Source organism: Panthera onca, chromosome F1, assembly GCF_046562875.1.
Source record: "Panthera onca isolate mPanOnc1 chromosome F1, mPanOnc1 haplotype 2, whole genome shotgun sequence".
Classification (NCBI taxonomy): domain Eukaryota; kingdom Metazoa; phylum Chordata; class Mammalia; order Carnivora; family Felidae; genus Panthera; species Panthera onca.
Window position 1 is genome coordinate 23,709,822 of NC_138355.1, and position 23,486 is coordinate 23,733,307.

General features: G+C 39.4%; 1 protein-coding gene and 1 pseudogene across 4 annotated transcripts in view; one reads left to right on the forward strand and one right to left on the reverse strand.

Annotated features, from left to right (window-relative positions):
• Positions 1-23,486, forward strand: part of SOAT1 (sterol O-acyltransferase 1) — a 79,933-nt gene that overhangs the window by 22,644 nt on the left and 33,803 nt on the right. For 3 of the 4 annotated variants that reach the window (XM_060643654.3, XM_060643656.3, XM_060643653.3), the window contains one exon: positions 17,574-17,632. In XM_060643654.3, the coding sequence (XP_060499637.1) occupies positions 17,574-17,632 (59 nt within the window). Of the gene's footprint in view, positions 1-17,573; positions 17,633-20,643; positions 20,751-23,486 lie in introns of those variants that run through there. The other variant, XM_060643657.3, reaches the window with a different exon arrangement.
• On the reverse strand, positions 2,621-4,829 carry LOC145713320 (heat shock cognate 71 kDa protein pseudogene; annotated as a pseudogene).

Below are 23,486 nucleotides of genomic sequence, written 5' to 3' on the forward strand. Positions count from 1 at the left end.
TAGAAGCCTGTTTATAACTATAGAGGCGCCAGGTGGCTCAGTTGGTTAAACGTCTGATTTTACAAAACTACACTCAGATATCACCTCTAGCCAGTCAGAGTGGCCAAAATGAACAAATCAGGAGACTATAGATGCTGGAGAGGATGTGGAGAAATGGGAACCCTCTTGCACTGTTGGTGGGAATGCAAACTGGTGCAGCCACTCTGGAAAACAGTGTGGAGGTTCCTCAGAAAATTAAAAATAGACCTACCCTATGACCCAGCAATAGCACTGCTAGGAATTTACCCAAGGGATACAGGAGTACTGATGCATAGGGGCACTTGTACCCCAATGTTTACAGCAGCACTCTCAACAATAGCCAAAGTATGGAAAGAGCCTAATGTCCATCAACTGATGAATGGATAAAGAAATTGTGGTTTATATACACAATGGAGTACTACGTGGCAATGAGAGAGAATGAAATAATGGCCCTTTGTAGCAACGTGGATGGAACTGGAGAGTGTGATGCTAAGTGAAATAAGCCATACAGAGAAAGACAGATACCGTATGTTTTCACTCTTATGTGGATCCTGAGAAACTTAACAGAAACCCATGGGGGAGGGGTAGAAAAAAAAAAAAAAAGAGGTTAGAGTGGAAGAGAGCCAAAGCATAAGAGACTCTTAAAAACTGAGAACAAGCTGAGGGTTGATGGGGGTGGGAGGGAGGGGAGGGTGGGTGATGGGTATTGAGGAAGGCACCTTTTGGGATGAGCACTGGGTGTTGTATGGAAACCAATTTGACGATACATTTCATATATTGAAAAAAAATTTAAAAAAGTGAATTATGAATAAAAAAATAAAAATAAAAATAAACGTCTGATTTTAGTTCAGGTCATGATCTGATGGTTTGTGAGGTTGAGCCTGGCATTGGGTTCACTGCTGTCAGCATGGAACTGGCTTCAGATCCTCTGTCTCCCTCTCTCTGCCCCTCCCCTGTTCGCTGTATCTCAAAAATAAATAAACATTAAAAAAAAAAAAAAAAGAAACCCGTTTATAGCTTTAAAAAAATTATAGACCAGTTGTGATTGGTATGTCCATTTATTGCTTTTGTAGATCACCCATAATACACCTTGAAAATCTCAATCTTCTGTTCTCATGCTAAATAATTTGGGGCTATTAGTCTTTCATTAGAAATATAAGATAGTCTAGGGGCACCTGGGTGGCTCAGTCGGTTAAGTGTCCGACTTCAGCTCAAGTCATGATCTCCTGGTTCATGAGTTCAAGCCCTCCGTCAGGCTCTGTGCTGACAGCTCAGAGCCTGGAGCCTGATTTGGATTCTGTGTTTCCTTCTCTCTCTGTCCCTCCCCTGTTCAGGTGCTCTTTCAAAAATAAATAAACATTAAAAAAAATTTAAGTACAAGATAGTCTGGTTTCATTAAAAAACAAATTGCTGGAATATGCTTATAAATATTTAAATTTATAGTGTGTTCTCATGGGAAAAAATCAAACACTGGAGATGGTTATAAAGTGATAACTCTCTTTCCCCTAGGTAATCATTTTCGTTTCCCTACATGTAGGATCACATTTGGGATCTCTCCTGTAATTTGCCTTTTCTAAAGTTAGTAAATATTAGATGTTTTTTTATTCAGAATATGTAATACTTTTATTTAAGTGTAATAAATACTTCTAAAAGTATTTATGTGAGTGTTTCTGTTGTACAAATGCTTGGTAATTTATTTAACTTACCCTTTATTGACTGGCATTTAGGTTGTATCCAGCATTTCAGTATTGTAAACAGTGCTGCAGAGAGCATTCTTAAAACAGTGTCATTGCTTACTTGTGCTAGTATGCTTATAGGATATTTAAAGGTGAAATTACTAGATCAAAGAGTTTTTTATTCAAAATTTAGATATTACTGAGTTTTCTTTTAAAAATGTTACATCAGTTTACACTCCCACATACATTGTTTCCCCATACAGTTACCAGTATGTCTTACCAATCTTTTAAATTTTGCTAGTTTGCTTGTTGGGATGTTCACTGGGTGCTGTATGGAAACCAATTTGACAATAACTTATATTTTATTTTTTTTAAAATTTTTTTTTTTTTCAACGTTTTTTATTTATTTTTGGGACAGAGAGAGACAGAGCATGAACGGGGGAGGGGCAGAGAGAGAGGGAGACACAGAATCGGAAACAGGCTCCAGGCTCCGAGCCATCAGCCCAGAGCCTGACGCGGGGCTCGAACTCACGGACCGCGAGATCGTGACCTGGCTGAAGTCGGACGCTTAACCGACTGCGCCACCCAGGCGCCCCAATAACTTATATTTTAAAAAAATAAATTTTGCTAGTTTGATGGGTGAAAAATGGGATAAGCGTGAATTTGTTCTCATAAATTATAAGTGAGGTAGGGAGCTTTTTTCATACATTTGTTGACTTTTTATTTTTTCCTTAAAAACCCTATTCATATTCTCTGCCTACCTAGTGGCTATATTTTTCTTCTTTTAAAGAATTCTTTCTGTATTAAGGAAATCTTTTTTTTTTTTTTTGGTGCCAATTTTAAACACAGTTTTATTTAAGACATTGCGTTTTCCACTTAACAATACAGCGCTTATAAAGTGCAGTGTTGTATTTCCTTTCCTGGTGCACATATTCCATATTCAAGTATCGAGAATCCTCAGTTGATTAACTGCAGCAGCTCAACTTTAAAACTGCCATGGAATTTGCTACCGATTCAGGTCCTTCAGATGTTTTGTGTGGAACAGTGCTAGACCTATTCTCGGGTTGGCTTAATCAACCTCTTCAGTGGTGGGCCCAGAGGAGGCACCACCAGAGGGAGGAGCTCCACCGCCAGGGAAGCCTTCAGGCGTGCCTCCTGCACTCTGGTACAGCTTTGTAATGATGGGATGGCAGACCTTCTCCAGCTCTTTCTGCTGATGTTCAAATTCTTCTTTTTCTGCGGTCTGGTTCTTATCCAGCCAGTTGATGATTTCATTACATTTGTCCAGAATCTTCTGTTTGTCCTCGTTGTTGATTTTACCCTGAAGCTTTTCATCTTCAGCAGTTGCTTTCATGTTGAATGCGTAAGATTCAAGGGAATTCTTGGAGGACACTTGTCTTGCCACTTCTCATCCTCAGCTTTGTACTTCTCAGCTTCCTGGACCGTGCGCTCAATGTCTTCCTTGCTCAGGCGACCTTTGTCGTTGGTGATGGTGATCTTGATCTCTTTTTCTGTACTCTTATCCACAGCGGAGACATTGAGAATGCCATTAGTATCAATATCAAAGGTGACCTCAATCTGAGGAACGCCATGGGGGGCAGGACATATGCCTGTGAGTTCAAACTTGCCAAGTAGGTTGTTATTCTTGGTCATGGCATGCTCACCTTCATAAACCCAAGTGAGCACACCAGGCTGGTTGTCAGAGTAGGTAGTGAAGGTTTGGGTCTGTTTGGTAGGAATGGTAGTATTGCGCTTGATGAGAGCAGGCGTGACTCCACCAGCGGTTTCAATGCCAAGAGAAAGACGAGTGACATCCAACAGCAGCAAACCTTGAACATTTTCATATTTGTCTCCAGAAAGGATGGCTGCCTGGACAGCTGCACCATAAGTGACAGCCTCATCAGGGTTGATGCTCTTATTCAGTTCCTTCCCGCTGGAAATGTCTTGTAGAAGTTTCTGAACCTTGGGGATATGTGTAGAACCACCCACCAAGACAATAGTGTGGACCTGAGACTTGTCTAGCTTGGCATCCCGAAGGGCTTTCTCTACAGGGTCCAGGGTGCCACGGAACAGTTCAGCATTTAATTCTTCAAACCGGGCATGAGTAATAGAGGTATAGAAGTCGATTCCTTCATATAGAGAATCAATGTCAATACTGGCCTGGGTGCTGGAAGAAGGCGTGCGCTTGTTGCGCTCCCAAGCAGTATGGAGGTGACAGACTGCCCTGTGGTTCTCGCTGAGGTCCTTCTTAGGTTTGCGCTTGAATGCTGCAATAAAATGGTTTACCATTCGGGTGTCAAAGTTTTCTCCACCTAAGTAGGTGTCTTTAGCAGTAGATTTGACCTCAAAGATCCCATCTTCGGTAGTGAGGATTGACACATCAGAAGTTCCACCTCCCAAGTCAAAGATCAGCACATTCCTTTCGGCTCCAACCTTTTTGTCTAAGCCATAAGCAAAGTAGCAGCAGTGGGCTCAGTGATGATTCAAAGTACATTAAGACCAGCAGTAGTTCCAGCATCTTTGGTAGCCTGACACTGAGAATCGTTAAAATAGGCAGGTACTGTGACTACAGCATTGGTAACAGTCCTCCCAAGGTAAGCCTCTGCGATTTCCTTCATCTTTGTCAAAACCATAGAAGACACCTCCTCTGGATAGAAACTTTTGGTCTCTCCCTTGTATTCTACTTGGACCTTGGGCCTGCCAGCATCATTCACCGCCATGAAGGGCCAATGCTTCATATCAGATTGGACAGCAGCATCATCAAATCTACGTCCAGTCAGGCGTTTGGCATCAAAAACTGTGTTGGTGGGGTTCATTGCAGCATCACCAATCAATCGTTCCGTGTCAGTAAAGGTGACATAACTTGGGGTGGTTTGGTTTCCCTGATTGTTGGCAATTATTTCCACTTTCCTGTGCTGGAAGACACCCACACAGGAGTAGGTGGTGCCAAGAGCAATGCCAACTGCAGGTCCCTTAGACATAGTTGCTTCAATGTGGGCCCGGCCTGGCTTGTAAAGAAGACAGCTACCTGGAGAGCTAATGCCACGTTCAATGAGTGGAAATTGATCCTTTGAATGCAGTGTGAATATTAAAAAAAAAAATTTTAATGTTCATTTTTGAGAGAGCGCACACGTGAGAGGAGGAGGGGCAGAGAAAGAGGGAGACGCAGAATCTGAAGCAGACTCCAGGCTCTGAGCTGTCAGCACAGAGCCTGATGTGGGGCTCAAACTCATGTACTGTGAGATCATGAGCTGAAATCAGATGCTCAACTGACTGAGCCACCCAGGTGCCCCACTGTGAATATTTTGTAAACTAGCTGTTTGTTTTTTGACTTTGCTTATGGTGTGCCTTGCCATACTTAGTTTTTATATTATCAAATATTCTTTTATTGCTTTAAGATTTCTTGTCATGCTTAGGGATTTTCCAAGATGATGAAAAAGGAAAACAGAAGAAATTTTTTGCAATAATTACTCTTTAGGTTTTATAATTTATTTAAATATTTTATCCGCCTGAAATTTATTTTGAATGAGGGATCTAACTGTGTAGTTTTCCAAAATGGCTAGTCAGGTTTTTCAACATTATCTATTAAATCACCTTTTCTATATGAATATATACCGATTCTCATTTCTAGTTCATATTCCATTTTTGTGAAGTTAGTACAGACCTGTAATAATTGGTAGTTCTAGAAGATTTTTGAGGTCAGTGGAGCAGTAGCAGGTGATAGGTGGATTATACTATCTTATCTCCCCTTTTGCTTTTAAGATTGATAAATGATTGATTCTCTCAAGGGATGCTAACCACAGCCATCCTGTGGACTTAAAGTGACTCTTAGATTACTTCTGTCTCTGTGGAGAAGGAAGTGAAGCTTCGATGAAGATCTTCTAAGTCATGGTCGGTGAGAGTTTTTTTTAGAAAATAATCAGGATTTTATTTTATTTTTTAATTTAATTTAATTGCTAATTATTTACTTTTTGTTTATTTTTTTATTTTTGAGAGAGAGAGAGAGAGAGAGAGAGAGAGAGAGAGAGAGGGAGAGTGTGAGCAGGGGAGGGGCAGATAGAGAGGGAGAGAGAATCCCAAGCATGGAACCTGATGTGGGGCTCAAACCCAGGAAACCGTGAGATCGTGACCTGAGCAAAAACCAAGAGTCAGATAAGCTTAACTGACTGAGCCACCCAGGTGCCCCTAATTTAATTTAATTTTTAAAGTTTTATTTATTTGAGTAATCTCTACACCCCATGTGGGGCTTGGACCCATGACCCCCAGATCAAGAGTGGCACGTTCTTCTGACTGAATCAGCCAGGAGCCCCATGATTGGGATTTTAAAATGAGTTGAATTTCTCTAGGCAATAAAACCCTGCTAGTCAGTGCCTGTCCGTTAGCTAATTCTGCACTTGCCGCAAGGAGGCAAAGAAAATGTTTATTAAAAGAATTACAACTTGAAAAAATGGTTTAGTCATTGCTTATTGCTTAGAACTCTACTTTTAATGTAGTCACTATAAGTAGGCCTTGATTTCTTTTCTTTTTTTTTTTTTTTTTTAAATTTAAATTTTATTTTTTGTGCTGCTTGTTGCGTGGCTAGGGGTTAGAAGACAGGTATTCGTTCGGGCTTAGTTACTTACTGGCCAGGCCATGTGACTGTGGGCCAGATATTTAATTGCTTTGAATCTTATTTTAAAAATAAAATAACCATCTTGCTTATCATACAGGGCTGTAAAGAATATATATTGTTTAATGTGGTGCCTGGGTGGCTCAGTTGGTTAACCAACTGACTCTTGATCTCAGCACAGGTCTTGATCTCAGCCCTGTGTTGAACCTGCTTAAACACACACACACACATTAAATAAATATGTAACACTTGACGAATGTTGGTAAAACCCCAGATTTAATTTTGTGTACCACTGGGGACATCCATGTCATAATTTCAGAAACAATTTTTAGGGAGTAGGTTGGCTCTGAATGTAAATGTGGACAATATAAATGATTTACTGTGTTGAGAGCAATTTGAACAGTCTCTCTAAGGATATGGAATGATCAAGGCAATAGTTTGAAGAGTTACTATTGAAAAAGAGATGGCCTTTGCCGTCCTCTGACATGGGAACAATGGAGAAGAGGGTTGAAGATTGTGAAAAGTAAGAAAGAGAAAACATTTAAGGACTTTGTACCCAAGGGATCAACTGGAGGTTGCTTGGTACGGCTGGACTTGAGGAAGGTAGAAAATGTTGAGAGCTATGGTTGTGAGGGCTGTTAAATTCATCAAGAGGTCAAGAAAAGATTTCATTATTCTTTTGCGGGGCTGGTTAGGACTTGACAGCATCAGTTTAGAGCGGGCCCATTTTCTTAATACTCTCTGTAGTGCATGACCATTTGGAATCGGAGAGAGCAGATAGCAGACAGTATCTGGGTTTGGAATATGGCGTGGTGGGTCCAGGAAATTGGTGGCATTGAGGAGAGAAGAGTGGAAATAATGACAGAGGATTAGTAACTCCAGGGTGGGTAAGAAAACTGGTGAAGCAAACAAACTAAAAAACAAAACAGTCTCTGTCAGAAGAAGAGAAACGATTTCCCTAGGTTTCTCTTTAGAGCAATGAAACTTAACTAGAAATTCCCCAGCAAACTTCTTATGTCTCATTGGCCATAATTAGATTACAGGTTATGCTGGATATCTTCCTTTTGTCTCTCTACTCTTTTCTACCCTATTTTGTGTCCTGGGAGGCTGACCTTACTGGACTGTATCCATAGGTTCCCATGCCCTATGGTTTCTGGTAGAGTTTGGTCATGGGGGTTGGGGTCCGGCTGATGGGGAGGGAACTGACAGATCCAAGGGCAGAGAGAGTAAGGTGAGTGTGTTTATAACTTTCGTTATAAAGTTTTCCCTTTATTTAAAGTTACTTTCCTCCGTCTGGGTAACCATCACTCCTGTCTGATAGTTCTCTTAGAAATTCTCTTTGGGTTTCCTTAACCATTTCCCTCCTTTGCCCTTTGAAGCCTAAGGATAGCTTCCCTGGTATTTGTTACTAGCCCTAGAATTCCACACTATCCTTTGTTGCTTTTCTTTAACTCTGCCCGCACATGTATAAAAGGGCCCTCTTTGAACTCCTCTCAGTAAACTAGCTTGAGTGAGTCATTTTTATGCTGTCCTTGCTCTGACAGATACTCATGCCCAGTCTTAAATCAGTCTGGCAAGGGGAATGAAACACATGCCCTTATTGGGGAAGCAGCCAACAGCATTCGCCATAGTTAGGTTAACTTAACAAAAAGTCGTGTACATACCTATCAGTTTTGTCAGCCAGATTTACAGTAAATTAGCCATCTAGAACAGGAGTTGGCAAACACAGCCATGTTTGTGTGTGGAGTGAATGGACCATATGGCCCGCAAAGCCTGAAATACTTGCTCTCTGGCCCATTGCAGAAAAAGATGTGCTGACCCCTCATTTAGAGCTACACCATTCATGGGACACCTGAGTGGCTCATTAGGTTAAGTGTCTTGACTCTGGATTTTGGCTTAGGTCATGATCTCACGGTTTGTGGGGTTCCTTGTAAGAACAGCAGAGCCTGCCTGAGATTCTCTCTTTTTCTGCCCCTCTTCCTCTGTCTCTCTCAAAACAAATAAACTTGAAAAAGAGCCATGCTGTTCAGTATGGGAGCTAGTAGACCTACATTTCAGTATCGTCTAGTTTAGCACTGGAAATGTGACTAGTCTGAATTGAGATAACACTGTAATGATAAAATACCACATTTCAAGGACTCACTTATACCTGTTGTGGCGCCTAGAAAAGTTAAAGTTACGTATGTGGTTCACATTATATTTCTGTTGGACAGCACTCATCTGGAAAGTTGGTCATTTAGCAAGTAAGTAGATAAAAAGCTACCCTTAGGCAAAAAGCTTATTAAAATCAGTTTTATAAAGCAAAGCAAGCATGGCACCCAGAGAGACATTTGACCCAGGTTCAAGTCCCAAAAAACCCAAGTTTTTATAAGTCTTTATGCTCCCTCTTTCCTCTATAATAATCTGTCTAGCACCTGTTCACTATGATTTTTCTTTATCATCTGGGACTCAGCTCAAATATTGACTTCCTCTGCAAAAGCTCACTCCACCCCACAGTCATCTGTATGTTGAAATTATCTACATTCGCACATTTCTCCTGAGATTCTAAAGGAAGGGTTTAGGATATGTGTGTACTACCCTTTATATATTGGGTACTCACTGGGTTTTTACTTAATGAGTTGAATATATAATTGAATGAATAAATGAGTTACCTATTTAACGAGCTTGGTTATGTGTCTTTTCCTTCTGGGTAACCTTGGCAATGGATTTGGCATAGCAGTGTAAACATAGGATTGTTAGAGGAAGCGGATTTGATACAAAGCCATGAAGAGACCGCCCCATCGAAAGGCACAGCTCCTTGGAGTTGTTTGGTATAGTCCTGATTGCTCTCATTTCAGTTTTACTGTAGGTATTGATAGCATAGTACAATAAATGATCTCTTTTACTGGACATAAAAAGTATGTAGGATACGGTTGGGTTTTTTTTTTTTAAGGTGGTATATGATAAGGTGGCATGTGATAATTTTAGAAAGCTCTTCATCACAACTGGTTAAAATAAGATTTTTGATATTTCAGGGAATAAATTTTAAGTATTCCCATTAAATAAATATAGACTTCACAAGGGTTAAGTAGCGCTCACAAAGGTAAATGTTGCAAACCTGGTTTATTTGTTGGAGATGAGAGTGCTAGGAGAAAACAAAATGTACAGTAGTTTTTTTTTTTTAAGGGATTTATCCTTGGGTCTGTTAATTAGATGTTACCAGTTAATGATCAGTTTTCAAGGATATTAATGTTACAAGTTAGTGATATCAGTAGACCTAAGAAGATCTTACAGAAATTGCATGATCAATGTTTTAGAAACCTAGAAACCTTGAGTTGAGTTATATGGTTGGAAGTCTGTACTTTAAATCATTGCATGTTAGAAGGGCACCTGGGTGGCTCAGTTAAACATCTGACTTCGGCTCAGGTCATGATCTCATAGTTCGTGAGTTTGAGCCCCCGTGTTGGGCTCTGTGCTGACAGCTCAGAGCCTGGAGCCTGCTTGTGGATTCTGTGTCTCCCTCTCTCTGCCTGTCCGCCATTCGTACTTTGTCTCTCTCAAAAATAAATAAATAAATGTTAAAAAATTTTTAAGAAATCATTGCATGTTAGCTTTAAGGGCATTCTTCTTCTGGATTTTTTGACATTTAATTTTTTAATTTTTTGGTAATAAGAAAGTAAATCTTTTGAATATGTGTGAAGTTAATTTTAAGGTGAAGGAACATGAGTAGAATTGGCTTTTTAATATATTTTTCTTCCACTGTGTAGTTTTAATGTCATTGAGGGAGGCTTTCAGAGGCTAGTCTAGCTGTGAGCAAAAATACTCCCTATTTTCCAGTTCCCAACTAGTCAAAACCAGTTTGTAATGGTGGTTATGTTATTTATGGATAAACAGATGCCTTTTGGAAGTGATGTACAGGTAGTGAGAATTAATCTTTTACAATGATTCTCTCCCCATTCCCCCATGGTAATTGAATTAGTTGAAGGGAAGAAGCTTCAGTATTCATTTATTTATGAAATAGATTATTTATGAAACCATGGTCCGATCGTAGATGGTAGAGAACTAAATAAAAAAGGTGTTATAATTGACAGAACAATCAAATTAATATTTGTCTTAGTCATATTTCTTGCCTATTTAAAGTTTGTGACTATCTTCAAAATTTATCTTCTCCTACCTACCCTCATTGCCATTTGTTTTGGTTTATGACCTCATTTCTTGTCTGAATTTGTTGCATTTCTCTCTTCTGTGGTCCTTTTCATTCTGCCAGAGTGGACTTGCCCATATCAAATCAGTTATTTTCCTGCTTAAAATTCTTAGTTTCCTCATAGCCCTTGTTAAAATACACCCAGGCTCTTCATGACATGATCTCTAGCCTCCTTCCCAGTTACAAACTCCACCACTGTCAAAGGTTGAAGATACTGATCCACTGTCTGGTGGCTTCTGTTGTTGGCATTGGTAAGTCAGGCATAACTGCAATTCTTTCATAGGTGGTACTTGCTTTCTGGCTGCTTTTAAGAGGTGTTTTTTAAAATAAACCTGTGTGTTACAGTTTCACTATGATAGATCTTTTTTTTTTTGAGCATGTAATTTATTTTATTTTATTTTATTATTTTTTTAATATGAAATTTGTTGTCAGGTTGGTTTCCATACAACACCCAGTGCTCATCCCAGCAGGTGCCCTCCTCAATGCCCATCACCCACTTTCCCTTCCCTCCCACCCTCCATCAATGTTCAGTTTTTTTTCATTTTTTAAGAGTCTCTTATGGTTTGCCTCCTTCCCTCTCTAACTCTTTTTTTCCCCTTCCTCTCACCCATGGTTTTTGTTAACTTTCTCAGGATCCACATAAGAGTGAAAACATATGGTATCTATCTTTCTCTGCTTGACTTATTTCACTTAGCATAACACTCTCCAGTTCCATCCATGTTGCTACAGAGGGCCATATTTCATTCTTTCTCATTGCCACGTAGTATTCCATTGTATATATAAACCAAAATTTCTTTATCCATTCGTCAGTTGATGGACATTTAGGCTCCTTCCGTAATTTGGCTATTGTTGAGAGTGCTGCTATAAACATTGGGGTACAAGTGCCCCTATGCATCAGTACTCCTGTATCCCTTGGGTAAATTCCTAGCAGTACTATTGTTGGGTCACAGGGTAGGTCTATTTTTAATTTTCTGAGGAACCTCCACACTGTTTTCCACAGCGGCTGCACCAGTTTGCATTCCTACCAACAGTGCAAGAGGGTTCCCATTTCCCCACATCCTCTCCAGCATCTGTAATCTCCTGATTTGTTCATTTTAGCCACTCTGACTGGCGTGAGGTGATATCTGAGTGTGGTTTTGATTTGTATTTCCCTGATGAGGAGTGACGTTGAGCATCTTTTCATGTGCCTGTTGGCCATCTGGATGTCTTCTTTAGAGAAGTGTCTATTCATGTCTTCTGCCCATTTCTTCCCTGGATTATTTGTTTTTCAGGTGTGGAGTTTGGTAAGCTCTTCATAATGGATTTTGGATACTGGCCCTTTGTCTGATATGTCATTTGCAAATATCTTTTCCCATTCCATCGGTTGCCTTTTAGTTTTGTTGATTATTTCCTTTGCAGTCCAGAAGCTTTTTATCGTGATGAAATCCCAATAGCTCATTTTTGCTTTTAATTCCCTTGCCTTTGGGGATGTGTCAAGTAAGAAATTGCTGCGGCTGAGGTCAGAGAGGTTTTTCCTGCTTTCTCCTCTAGGGTTTTGGTGGTTTCCTGTCTCACATTCAGGTCTTTTATCCATTTTGAGTTTATTTTTGTGCATGGTGTAAGAAAGTGGTCTAGTTTTATTCTTCTGCATGTTGCTGTCCAGTTCTCCCAGCACCATTTGCTAAAGAGACTGTCTTTTTTCCATTGGATATTCTTTCCTGCTTTGTCAAAGATTAGTTGGCCATACTTTTGTGGGTCCAATTCTGGAGTCTCTATCTAAGTGTAGATTTTTATTTATCCTGCTTGGGATTCTTTGACCTTATTTCATTTGAGGATTGGTCTCTTTCCACAATTCTGGAAAGTTCTCAGCCATTATTACTTATTTTTTTGTCTCTCATTATAGACCTTTGATGGGGTGCATTTTGGACCTTCTCATTCTCCATGCCTTTTTTCCAAGTGAAGTATTGTAAAAGGGTATAAATAATCTAAATTTCCAATGGGGGATTAAATATAGTAAGTTTCAGCCATAAAAACAGAATAATAGGCAAATAAAAATGATACAGAGGCATATGTAGTGACATGGAAAGATATTCACAATATATTAAGTGAAAAAAGCAAGTTCCAAAACTATGCATGAGTCCACTTTTATAGTATGTATATTTGCCAAAGTAGAAGGACAAATGGTATCTACCAAAGTATTAATATTAGTTACTTGAACACTATAGGACATAGGGTAGTTTTGTTAGAGCTCTTTTGGGAGAGAGCATTTGGGATTTTAATTTCCTGTAATGAAGATTACTTTTAGAATAGGGAGCGAGAGTTATTAAATTTAAATTAGCCCAAATATGGGGTGCCTGGGTGGCTCAGTCAGTTAAGCATAGGCTCAGGTCACAGTCTCATGGTTCGTGGGTTCGAGCCCTGTTTTGGGCTCTGTGCTGACAGCTCGGAGTCTGGAGCCTGCTTCAGATTCTGTGTCTCCCTCTCTCTCTCAGCCCCATGCACGCTCTCTCTCAAAAATAAACATTAAAGAAAAAAAAATTAGCCCAAATTTGCCCCCAACATTCATTCTGGTGTTAAAGAACAAAAATTCAACTGGGTGAATTTGAGGATCTAATTGGCTTTATTAATTGATTCATGAATCGGACATCAACCCATCAGGCAAGTAGAGGGGAGCTCAGAGGAGCTGTACAAACTGGAAAGATTTTATAGGCAGAAACTGGGCAGGACGATTAGTAAAAGAAAGGGCAGGAGTCTTATTGGGTGGATTACCTTCTCTTCCTTTGGGAGGGGGTGGGATGTAGAAGGCCATGTGACTGACGACCTCATTGATACTGACCAGAGAATTCCTGATTGGGTAAAACTGCATTTCAGGAAGTGGTAGAAACTTTAATTAGGTTAGGTTCCTAACCTAATGACTTGGCCTGGCATATGTGACTCCCATTTTTGGCCTGCGGTTTTCTTTTTTAACCTGCAAAGTAAGTATTTCTGGGAAATTACTTAGAATGCCCTTCACTCCTTCTTTTAAGTAGAATATACAGTAGCAATTGTTGATTCTGAAACAAAAATACTCAGGTAAATTTTGCCAAGGAAAATAGATAAGAAAATGTAAATTCTCATTAAAAGATACTACTAAAATGATACAAAGTTACATTATAGGTTTTTACAAAGACAGCAAAGAGAAGTGGTGGTCTTCCTATGTTTCAGCTCGCATTCTGTTCTGTTCTATCCATTTATTTGTGTGGAAAATCTCTCTACACATGATGATGTCTGATATTATTGGTTCCTATAGTAGAGTAGACACCTTGACATTTCAATTAAAAAGATAAAATAGGAGCGCCTGGGTGGCTCTGTCCATTGAGTGTCCGACTTTGGCTCAGGTCACGATCTCATGGTTTGTGAGTTCGAGCCCCGCGTCAGGCTCTGTGCTGATAGCTCGGAGCCTGGAGCCTGCTTCGGATTCTGTGTCTCCTTCTTTCTCTGCGTCTCCCCACTCATGCTCTGTCTCTTTCTGTCTCTCTCAAAAAATATTAATAAACATTAAAAAAATTTAAAAAAGATGAAATAGCATTTAGTATCAGATTATAAAATTCCTTTTCTGGAAGAAGATACTATAATATCTGAAGGTATACTTTGAAAAAAATACAAAAATGAAAAAGGTACCATTTCAAGATCACTAAGTCTATGTTGAACTTAAGTGAATTTCAGTAAAACTCTAACTCAAAGGAAAATCTAACGTTAACAAGAGGTTCCAATAACATTATTTTAGTAAGCAAAATGAGCAGTATATGCAACTGTTAATGGGCACCAAGTTCAATAGAGTAGACATTAGCTTCTGCATTGACATTTAATTTTTCAAGTTATGTTAAAAGTGTTGCTTTAAGCTGTGAATCTTTTGCCAAAGAAAAACTTAAAAAAAATTTTTATTTAAATAATTTTGTTTTCTTTCTGTAGATAGGAAGGATACAAGTTAGAAATTTTACCAAGAAAACTTAAATGTTTAATAAAGATATCAAAAGCTAAAACTTGGCTAAGCTATTATGCAAGATACTATGTGTAAAGACAGACTCATGAATGGAGGCAAATTTCATTCAAAATGAACTCTACCCTTATTCTATTAAAAGGGCAGACAGGTGCCTGGGTGGCTCAGGCGGTTAAGTGAGTGACTCTTGGTTTTCGTTTCAGGTCACGATCTCATGAGGTTGTGAGTTTGAGCCCCACGTTGGGCTCTGTAGCTAGTAGCACGGAGCCTGCTTGGGATTCTCATTCTCTCCCTCTCTCTCTGCCCCTCCCCTGCTCACAATGTCTCTTTCTCAAATAAATGAACTTTAAAATAAAATACAAAGAATAAAAGAGCAGACAGTCCGCCTGCTTGCTTAAATTATAGTAGTACTGTGATTCACTGTGAAGTTAAGGAACTGTCTTTGAGTCCATGACAGTCATAAATCACAATGTACAGTGGGTATGGGAGTCATAAAGAACAACAGGTTCTCATAAAAAACAAATATTTTAAGACCTTGAAAATCAACTTTTCTTGAAAATCATGAAGAAGGTGCTCAGGTTAGATTAATTAATAATAGACTAATAACCTCAGTTAAATTAAACATTAGGGAGCTACATTAATGCGACTTAATATACAGAAAGGAATCTTTCAGAATAAGGAGTTTAGAATGAAATGAATTTTAGATTATTTTCTCGCCCCCCCCCCCCCAAAAAAAAACCAAAACAACCGTGTGCGCATTATGCAGGCATTCCCTATTCCTCACCCTCCTGCCCCTGACGCCTGGACAACCACAAACCTTCTGTCTCTGTAGAATTGTCTCTGCTGGATTTCATGTAATGGAGTCCTACAACGTGTAAGTCTTTTGTGACTGACTTTCATTCAGCATGTTTTCAAGTTTCATCCATATTGAAGTGTGTATGAGTGTTTCTCCTGTTATTGCTGGGTGATATCCCATTCTGTGGCTCGACCACATTCTGTTAATCAGTTAATGGATATTTGAGTTGTTTCACTTTCTGTTAATATGAATAATGCTTCTATAAACATTCATATACCAGTTTTTGGCTGGGCATCAGATTGTGACCTGAGCTGAGACCAAGAGTTTGGACGTTTAACCTACCGAGCCACCCAGGCGCCCTGTTACGGGTGTTTATAGACACTTCTCTAATTGTATCATAGAAGAGCTGTCACATCCAGTCCTTAAGTAACACTGTTCTCAGAATTTCCTACATGTACAGCTCTTTTTTCCCCACCAGCATGATTGAGATAAAACTGACGCATTAACATTGTATAAGCTTATGGTATACAATGGCCAGCACTTGCTATTTTTGATGATAGCCCCCTGGTGGGTATGAAGTGGTATTTCTTCATGTTTTGATTTGCGTTTCCTTGGTGGCCAATGATGTGGAGCATCTTTTCATGTGATATTGGCTATTTGTGTATCTTTCAGGGAGCAATGTTCAGATACTTTGCCCATGTTTAAATTGAATCACTTGTCTTTTTATTATAGAGTTGTAAGAGTTCTTTATATATTTTATTTTTTTTTTGAATGTTTATTTTTGAGAGAGAGCGAGCAAGTAGGAGAGGGCAGAGAGAGAAAGTGAGAGAGAATCCGAAGCAGGCTTTGCACTGTCAGCGCAGTCTGACGTGGGGCTCAATCTCACGAACCCATGAGATCATGGCCTAAGCTGAAATGAAGAGTCGGCACTTAACCGACTGAGCCACCCAGGTGCCCCAATATATATACTTTAGAGTGCTCTATACATACGAGTTCCTGATCAGATTTGCAGATTTTTTTGTCTTATTTTGTGTGTTGTCTTTCTGCTTTTCTCATGTTGTCCTTTACAGCAAAAAAAAATTAAAAAATTTTTGATGAAGTCCAATGTATCTAATTTTTCTATGGTTGCTTGTGCATTTTAGTAGTTACAGTTGCAAGATCCATTCACAGAGTCTAATTTCTCGTACTGTCAGTATTGGATCTTATAGCATCATATGATTAATGTTGTGAACGTTGTATGTACATACAGTAGTTTTTTTTTTTTCTTCAACCTTTTTTTTTTTTTTTTTTTGAGAAACACGAGGGAGGGGCAGAGGGAGAGAGAGAACCTTTAAAAAATTTTTTTTAATGTTTATTTTTTTTATTAAAAAAAAATTTTTTTTAACGTTTATTTATTTTTGAGACAGAGTCAGAGCATGAACAGGGGAGGGGCAGAGAGAGAGGGAGACACAGAATCGGAAGCAGGCTCCAGGCTCCGAGCCATCAGCCCAGAGCCCAATGCAGGGCTCGAACTCATGGACCGCGAGATCGTGACCTGAGTCGAAGTTGGATGCTTAACCGACTGAGCCACCCAGGCGCCCCTTAATGTTTATTTTTGAGAGAGAGAGAGAGAGACAGAGCATGAGTGAGGGAGGGGCGGAGAGAGGGGGAGACACAGAATCCGAAGCAGGCTCCAGGCTCTGAGCTGTCAGCACACAGCCTGATGCGGGGCTAGAACTCAAACTGCAAGATCATGACCTCAGCTGAAGTCGGACACATAACTGACTAAGTCACCCAGGTCCAGAGAGAGAGAGGGAGAGGGAGAGAGGCAGACTCTTAAGCAGACTCCACTGTCAGCGCAGATCCTGATGCAGGGCTCGATCCCATGACCCTGGGATCATGACCTGAGCTGAAATCAAGAGTTGTATGCTCAACTGACTAAGCCACTCAGGCACCTGTCTTCTTATGTATAAATTATGTATAAATTTCCTTCTACTGATAGTGCCCGTGCTTCATTTTTTAAGAGTTGTCATGTTTTGTGGTTTTACCATAATTTACATAGTCATCCTCTTCTGCTTGATTTTTCAACTTCATGATTTAAATAGTACTGGTTAGGGGCGCCTGGGAGGCTCAGTCAGTTAAGAGTCTCACTTTGGCCCAGGTCATGATTTCATGGTTTGAGAGTTTGAGCCCTGTGTTGGGCTCTGCACTGACAGTATGGAGTCTGCTTGGGGTTCTCCCTCTCCCTGCCTCCCCTCCCCAAAATGAATAAATAAACTTAAAAAAAAAGAAAAGAAATTGTGCTGGTTAGCTGTATCCGTCAACTTAAAAGTTACCTTTTTTTCTTTCTTTAGGTAGGATTGACATAAAACAGTTGATGGCAAAGAAGCTACGGTTGACAGCAGAGGCAGAGGTAAGTAGCTCCATGTTTTAGAAACAAGAGTGTAGAGTTAGGGTAGGGAGCTCTGTTTCCTAAAGTTTTTAATGCTCACTTGCTTAAGGATTAATTTACCTTTCTTATCAGTTGACACTGTCCTGCTGTGGAACAGGAAGGTAAGGTCTGCCACTTTGCATCCTACATTTAAAAACCAGATTGCTTTTTTCTCTTCCATCCTGTCCATCACTCTCACTTCGTGGCTTTTGCCAGCAGAACTTGATTTTTGTGAACCACGATACAGTTGAATGTGTGAATGTCTGTGCAGGTACTTTATGAAAGGATCTATTGTGGTTCATAGTAAATAATAAGTCTCCAGTAAGATTCCTTATTAGGGATAAAGAAGAAATACCAAGTCAAAAACAACATGGAGCCATTTCAAGTGAGGCAGACTGTTCTACAATTCAGAATTCAGTGGTGCCCTCAGGAAATGCTAGAAGACAAAGAACATTTTTTTTTTTTTTTACTCTGAACTAATACTGTATGTGCCTAAATGTAATGTGACTTCGAATCCAAGGCAGTCTTTTTCCCAATGAGAAGATCACTTCCAAACCTTACTGGGTCACCTTGAGTGTGTACACATCCATTAATGATGAAATAAGCCTGCTTTTATTTATTAATTTAGTGTGCATATGTGCCTTTATATAGGATAATTTAAATTTAGATATTTTTGTAATCATATTTCATAAAACACTATGTGCAAGATTATTTACATCCGCTTTGGTATTAGTGTCTTGTAATTGTAAGTGCTCGTTTTCCAGTTGTTCTCTAGTCCGGGACAGAAAGCTTTTCCTTTTGTCTAATCTTTTGGAAGTACAGCACTTTTTCAGTCCAGGGATGATGCTGGCACTGGAAGTTTTAGTACAAGTACCTATTTGCTTAACATTAACAGACCTCTCTCTACCCCCACTCATCCGTTCAGTGTATTTGTGATTTCTACAGTGTAATGACTCACTGTATTTTTTGTTTGTTTGTTTACTCATTTTTTGAGAGAGCGAGCGAGTGAGTGGGGGTGCAGAGAGAGAGAGGGAGAATCCAAAGCAGGGTTTAGGCTCTCAGCTGTTGGCACAGCCCAACACAGGGCTCAAATTCACATCTGTGAGATCATGACCTGAGCCTAAGTCGGGCACTTAACTGACTCAGCCACCCAGGCGCCCCTGACTCATTGTATTTTTATAAAGTAGTATTCAGTGGTGTATTTACTATGCTTGAAACCGTGAGTCTAGACTTCAAGCTAACAGTGTGTTAAGTTTTTATTTATTTTTTCTGATTTTATTGGGTTACCTGTATAAGCCTTCACGACTGCAGTGATCAAGATCATTTCTGGTGCATGTCTTTTCCATTTAATAATTTGTTCCATTGTGAGTGACTGTTTAAAGAGTTGATTATTAGGTAACCTTCACTTATCTAAGGGATAATTTATAATTTTGGCTAGCAAAAGAAAAATCTTTAAGGGCGCATGTGCTGTTTTTAAGGGCTTATTCTTGCAAATATAGTGATAAAAGAAATTTTGTTTTTGTGGCAGGCTAGAGTATTTCTGACCCTTATTCCTGTAGACTGGCTGGACACACCTGGGTTTATGTTCTGTTACTTTTCTGATTCCCCTTCTGTTCCTCTTGTTCCTTCTCCACCTCCACCTCCTCCACAGCCCTTATCTGTTCTGTTTGTGAGGGAAATTTTCAAATAAGTGAACCGGCTGTCGGCTGTCGTTACTGTTTATTTAAAAAAAAAAATCTGAAGTGGGAGAGGAATTCTTTTTGAATGCAGAATCTCAAATCCAAAGAGGAAAGGGAGGGAGTATGGAGTGGGAAGCAGAGGTCAGGGGAAAGCCACATGGTGGGCAGAGGGGGGATGTTTCAAGGATTTAAGTTGCAAGCTTTGTTATGAAGAGAATATCCTACTTATCCGCTTTACATATTAATCAGTGAATAAAAGAATTACATTTTTAGTTTGGTCAGTTAGGAGGATCTGAAGGAGAAAGAAATGAATGAAAGAATGGAAAAGAAACTGAGGGGAAAGGGAAGGTGGATATTGGTTAATCTAGTATTTATTACTCTGTGTTGTACAAGTGCGGGTGACGTAGTGGAGCAAGATTCGCTCCCTGTTGTTGGGGAGGATGTAGCTCGAGCACAAGTGTGGAGGTAAGAGGCTCACGCCGTCTATCAGAAATGACACTTGATCAGCATCTGCGCCCCTGTTGGGACATGATAGAAAGAAAAATACAGTTGCAAAATTGTAGAGCTAGATTGTAAAACATTTGCTTCTCTGCCTTCATGCCCTGTTCGGAAAGCTCCTTCCACTTGAAACTTTCTTTAACTTCCTGTTTCACCAGTCAGAATACTGTCTGTCCTTGAAGTTGTAGTTCCTGTTGCCGCTTCCACAGTTTTCTAAGTACCAGCTTGAAACGATGTCCTCCCTCCTTTATACTTTATACTATACACCTAGTGTATACCCTGAGTCTGTACTCTGCCTTTATTACACAGTGCTTTCTAAATGAAATAACTAAAATTCTTTTGGTGAACTTTTGGTGATTTGACTTAGGAATGTTTTTATTGGCAATTTGATATCTAAAGAGATAGAACATCTTGCATTGTTTATTAATTGGAATGCTTTTGAGGGAGATGTATTAAGAATGCAGTGCTGATCTGAAGTTGAAGATGATGTATAGAGTTTGGAGACAAAAGATAGGAAGCTATTGTGATACTTTAGTATTACTGAGTAAACAGGCAGGGAGGAGAAGGGAACTACATCTAGATGTCTTGTTATGGGCCACAACTTGTTGTACTAGGTGTTTTACGTTTTACGTACATAATTTCATTAAATTATCCCACTTACAAGAGCGATTTCTTAACTGCTTATATTTTGTTGTTTTGTTTTGTGACTTGATATTTACTAATGTGAAATGGCCATTGAGGTGACAGGTATGTGAATATTGTTTGGAGCCATAAAATTGACTTCTTTTCTCTTTTGGGTTTTTAGAAATAATTTTTAAAACAAACGAAAATCAAGAATCTTTGTAGTTATTTGTAATTTGGAGTCCTGCTCTAACCCATTTGGTCACTCAACTACATTGGACCATCTTCCCCTAATCTTTAAGGTGAGGACATGGGGCTAGCTACCACCAGGGCCCCCTTCAGCTCCAATAGTCTGTTCCATTGTGTCGCTCACTTAAACTTTTGTTCCTAATTCACTGTTTTTGTGGTGTGAAGGGAATGGGTAGTCTGTAGATTTTATGGGGCGACTCTTTCAGCTCCACAGAACTGGAGTTGTCAGATAAAGTACAGTAGGCTTACGTTTATTTGTTGTTTGTTTATTCCAGATAAACGACAAATAGTTTTTTAGTCATCATGCAATATTTGAGACATAATTAGGCCAAAAAAGTCCTTTGTGTCAAGTTCACATTTAACTGGGTGTACTGTATGCTCATTTGCTAAATATGACCGACAAAGAGCTCTCTGAAAGATGGAAGAGCTCATGTTAAAGAAAGGTGTGCAAAGGGTTGTCAAGTACTGAGCAAGCTCTTCAGTCTGAAGGGAAGAGGAACAAGAGATGATGAAACTAGTGGCTGAACTGATTGAATCTCTTAAGGTCACATCTAGGTCCAAGTGCTGTCATCAGAAAGTTTTAAGTACTTAATTACAAAAAAAAAAAAAAAAAATCCGGTGCTGGTGGGATCATACAACATTGTGTAACCCCGAGTCGTGACCTTTTGAAATGCTCAGAATTGTGTTGTAATCAGACTTAAAAGCGCTTGGACTAGTCCAAGAGAAATTCAAGTGATGAAGTCCCAACCAACTTAGGTTAATAAATCAGCTTCGTTTTAACATTGTGTTAGTGAAACTATCAAATTATTTCTTTGGTTGCAAGTAAAAGAAACCTACTTTGGCTTATTTAAGGAAAAGAAAATACATTTGAAAGATATTAATGTATCTCTGGGAATCCTAGAAGTTGAACACTTTAGCTTTTGAAAATGGGAAAGGGCTTTAGTAGCAAGAGTTCAGATATTTCTGAATTTTTCAGTTAGTAAGGTTTTTGTCCCTCTTTTTAAGCTCAGAGTTGTAGATCTTTGAGAGAGAGAATTGGGATTTTGGCCAGAAGGGCAGGGCTGTATGGTACAGCCCTGGCCTAGACACTCAGTTCCTGTCTTTACCCTTGAGGACAGTTTCCAGAGAAAAGAGGATGAGAAGAGTTAAAAAGGGAGTGCCTTGATGCCGTTGATTATCGTGGAGCTTTTATTAACGTAGACAGCTTTGTAGAGGGAATGCTAGGTCTCATGTGAGGGGATGAAAAATTACTTCCTGTTTCTATTTCTTAAAAACACATACTGCAACATATTTCATTTCCTTCTGTTGTAGCATTTCCAATATTATTTTACACACCAATATCTTATGCTATTGCCTAACTATTACAAATGAGCAAACTGTCATGAGTAAGGCTGGGATGGCATGTCTGCAAATGAGGACTTCCTCTCATGGTTTATTGCTCATCCAAGTAACCTCTTCCAAAAAAGTTTTTGGAGAGTGCCAGTCTATTTGATATATTGGCAAGACTGCTGGAGACGTAAGTAAGTCTGAGTCTTTTCGGCCTAGAAATTCTTTGATTATTGTATACTTTGAGGTTAGGTTGTGCTCACCCAAGATAAACACGAGAGAAACACAAATAATTGTGGCTTAAACAAGATAGATGTGTATTGCCCTCTCATGTAAATGATCTAGAGGTGGGAAGTCTAGGACGGTTATGGTGACTCTGTGGCCCTCCAGGACCCTGGTCCCTTCTACCTCTGTGCTGTACCATTGTAGGCTGTGATCCTCTTTTTTGTTGTCCAAAGGATTCCAGCCATTTCATCTAAGTTTCACGGAGCAGGATCGAGTTAGGAAGAAAAGTAGGTTGACACCTAACAGCCTCTACTACAACTGTCCATTCTACTTTCCTTCCCTTGACCTTCTGGTCAAATCTTTTGGCTGTGTGACTGTAGCCTTCTGGTATTTCCCTTTCTCATTTTGCCTAAATGCGTAGATGAGTCAGTCTCTAGTCTCCTTTGATGAACCTTGGGAAAATCAGTTTATTGTTCTTAGGATTTCGTCGGTTATAAAATGCAGATAGGTGCCTGTTATATTGCCCTCTCAGGGAATGTTCAGTAATCTAGCTCCTTGAATTACCAACTAGTTGGTTCCTTTGTCAGGCAATATGTTAGGTGCTGGGATTCTGAAGAAGTCATGTTTTCTGTCCTCATGCTGGCTCAGAACGCTCTGTATAGAATAGGTTAACAGAGGAACAACAACTGAATCAGATACTTTAAAAATGCTCTTTGGAAGCTATAAAGTGGTGTCAGTGTAAGTTGCTATTTATGGTAAGAAGTTACATAATTTTAGAGCTTTATTGAAAACCTTATAGGTGGTAGTTACTCCTTATTTTACATTAGTGAGAATCCAAAGCATCGAAACTAGTCAGATGGTAATGTTCTGCATATCACCGAACATTCTGGTTCTGCTCTACCCCCCAGTATTTTGTTTTCTTTCTTCCAGTGCTCGCTTCGGCAGCACATATACTAAAATTGTTTTCTTTCTTCCATCATACACACAGATCCATGCAGACAGCGTAGACACATGTAGGCGTGTACATCATAGATATATCGGCAAATAAGCAACAATTTATATGTTCAGTTATATATTTTTAAACATTTTGTGGGGTTTTTTTGTGTGTTAAAATGTTCTTTGACAATATGATATAAAATGATTTCATGATAGTCATTCGTATGAATGTATCATTGGTTAACTATGACACTTCCTGGTTTTCTAGCGTTTAACGATGGCTTAGGAAGTTGGTAAAGATG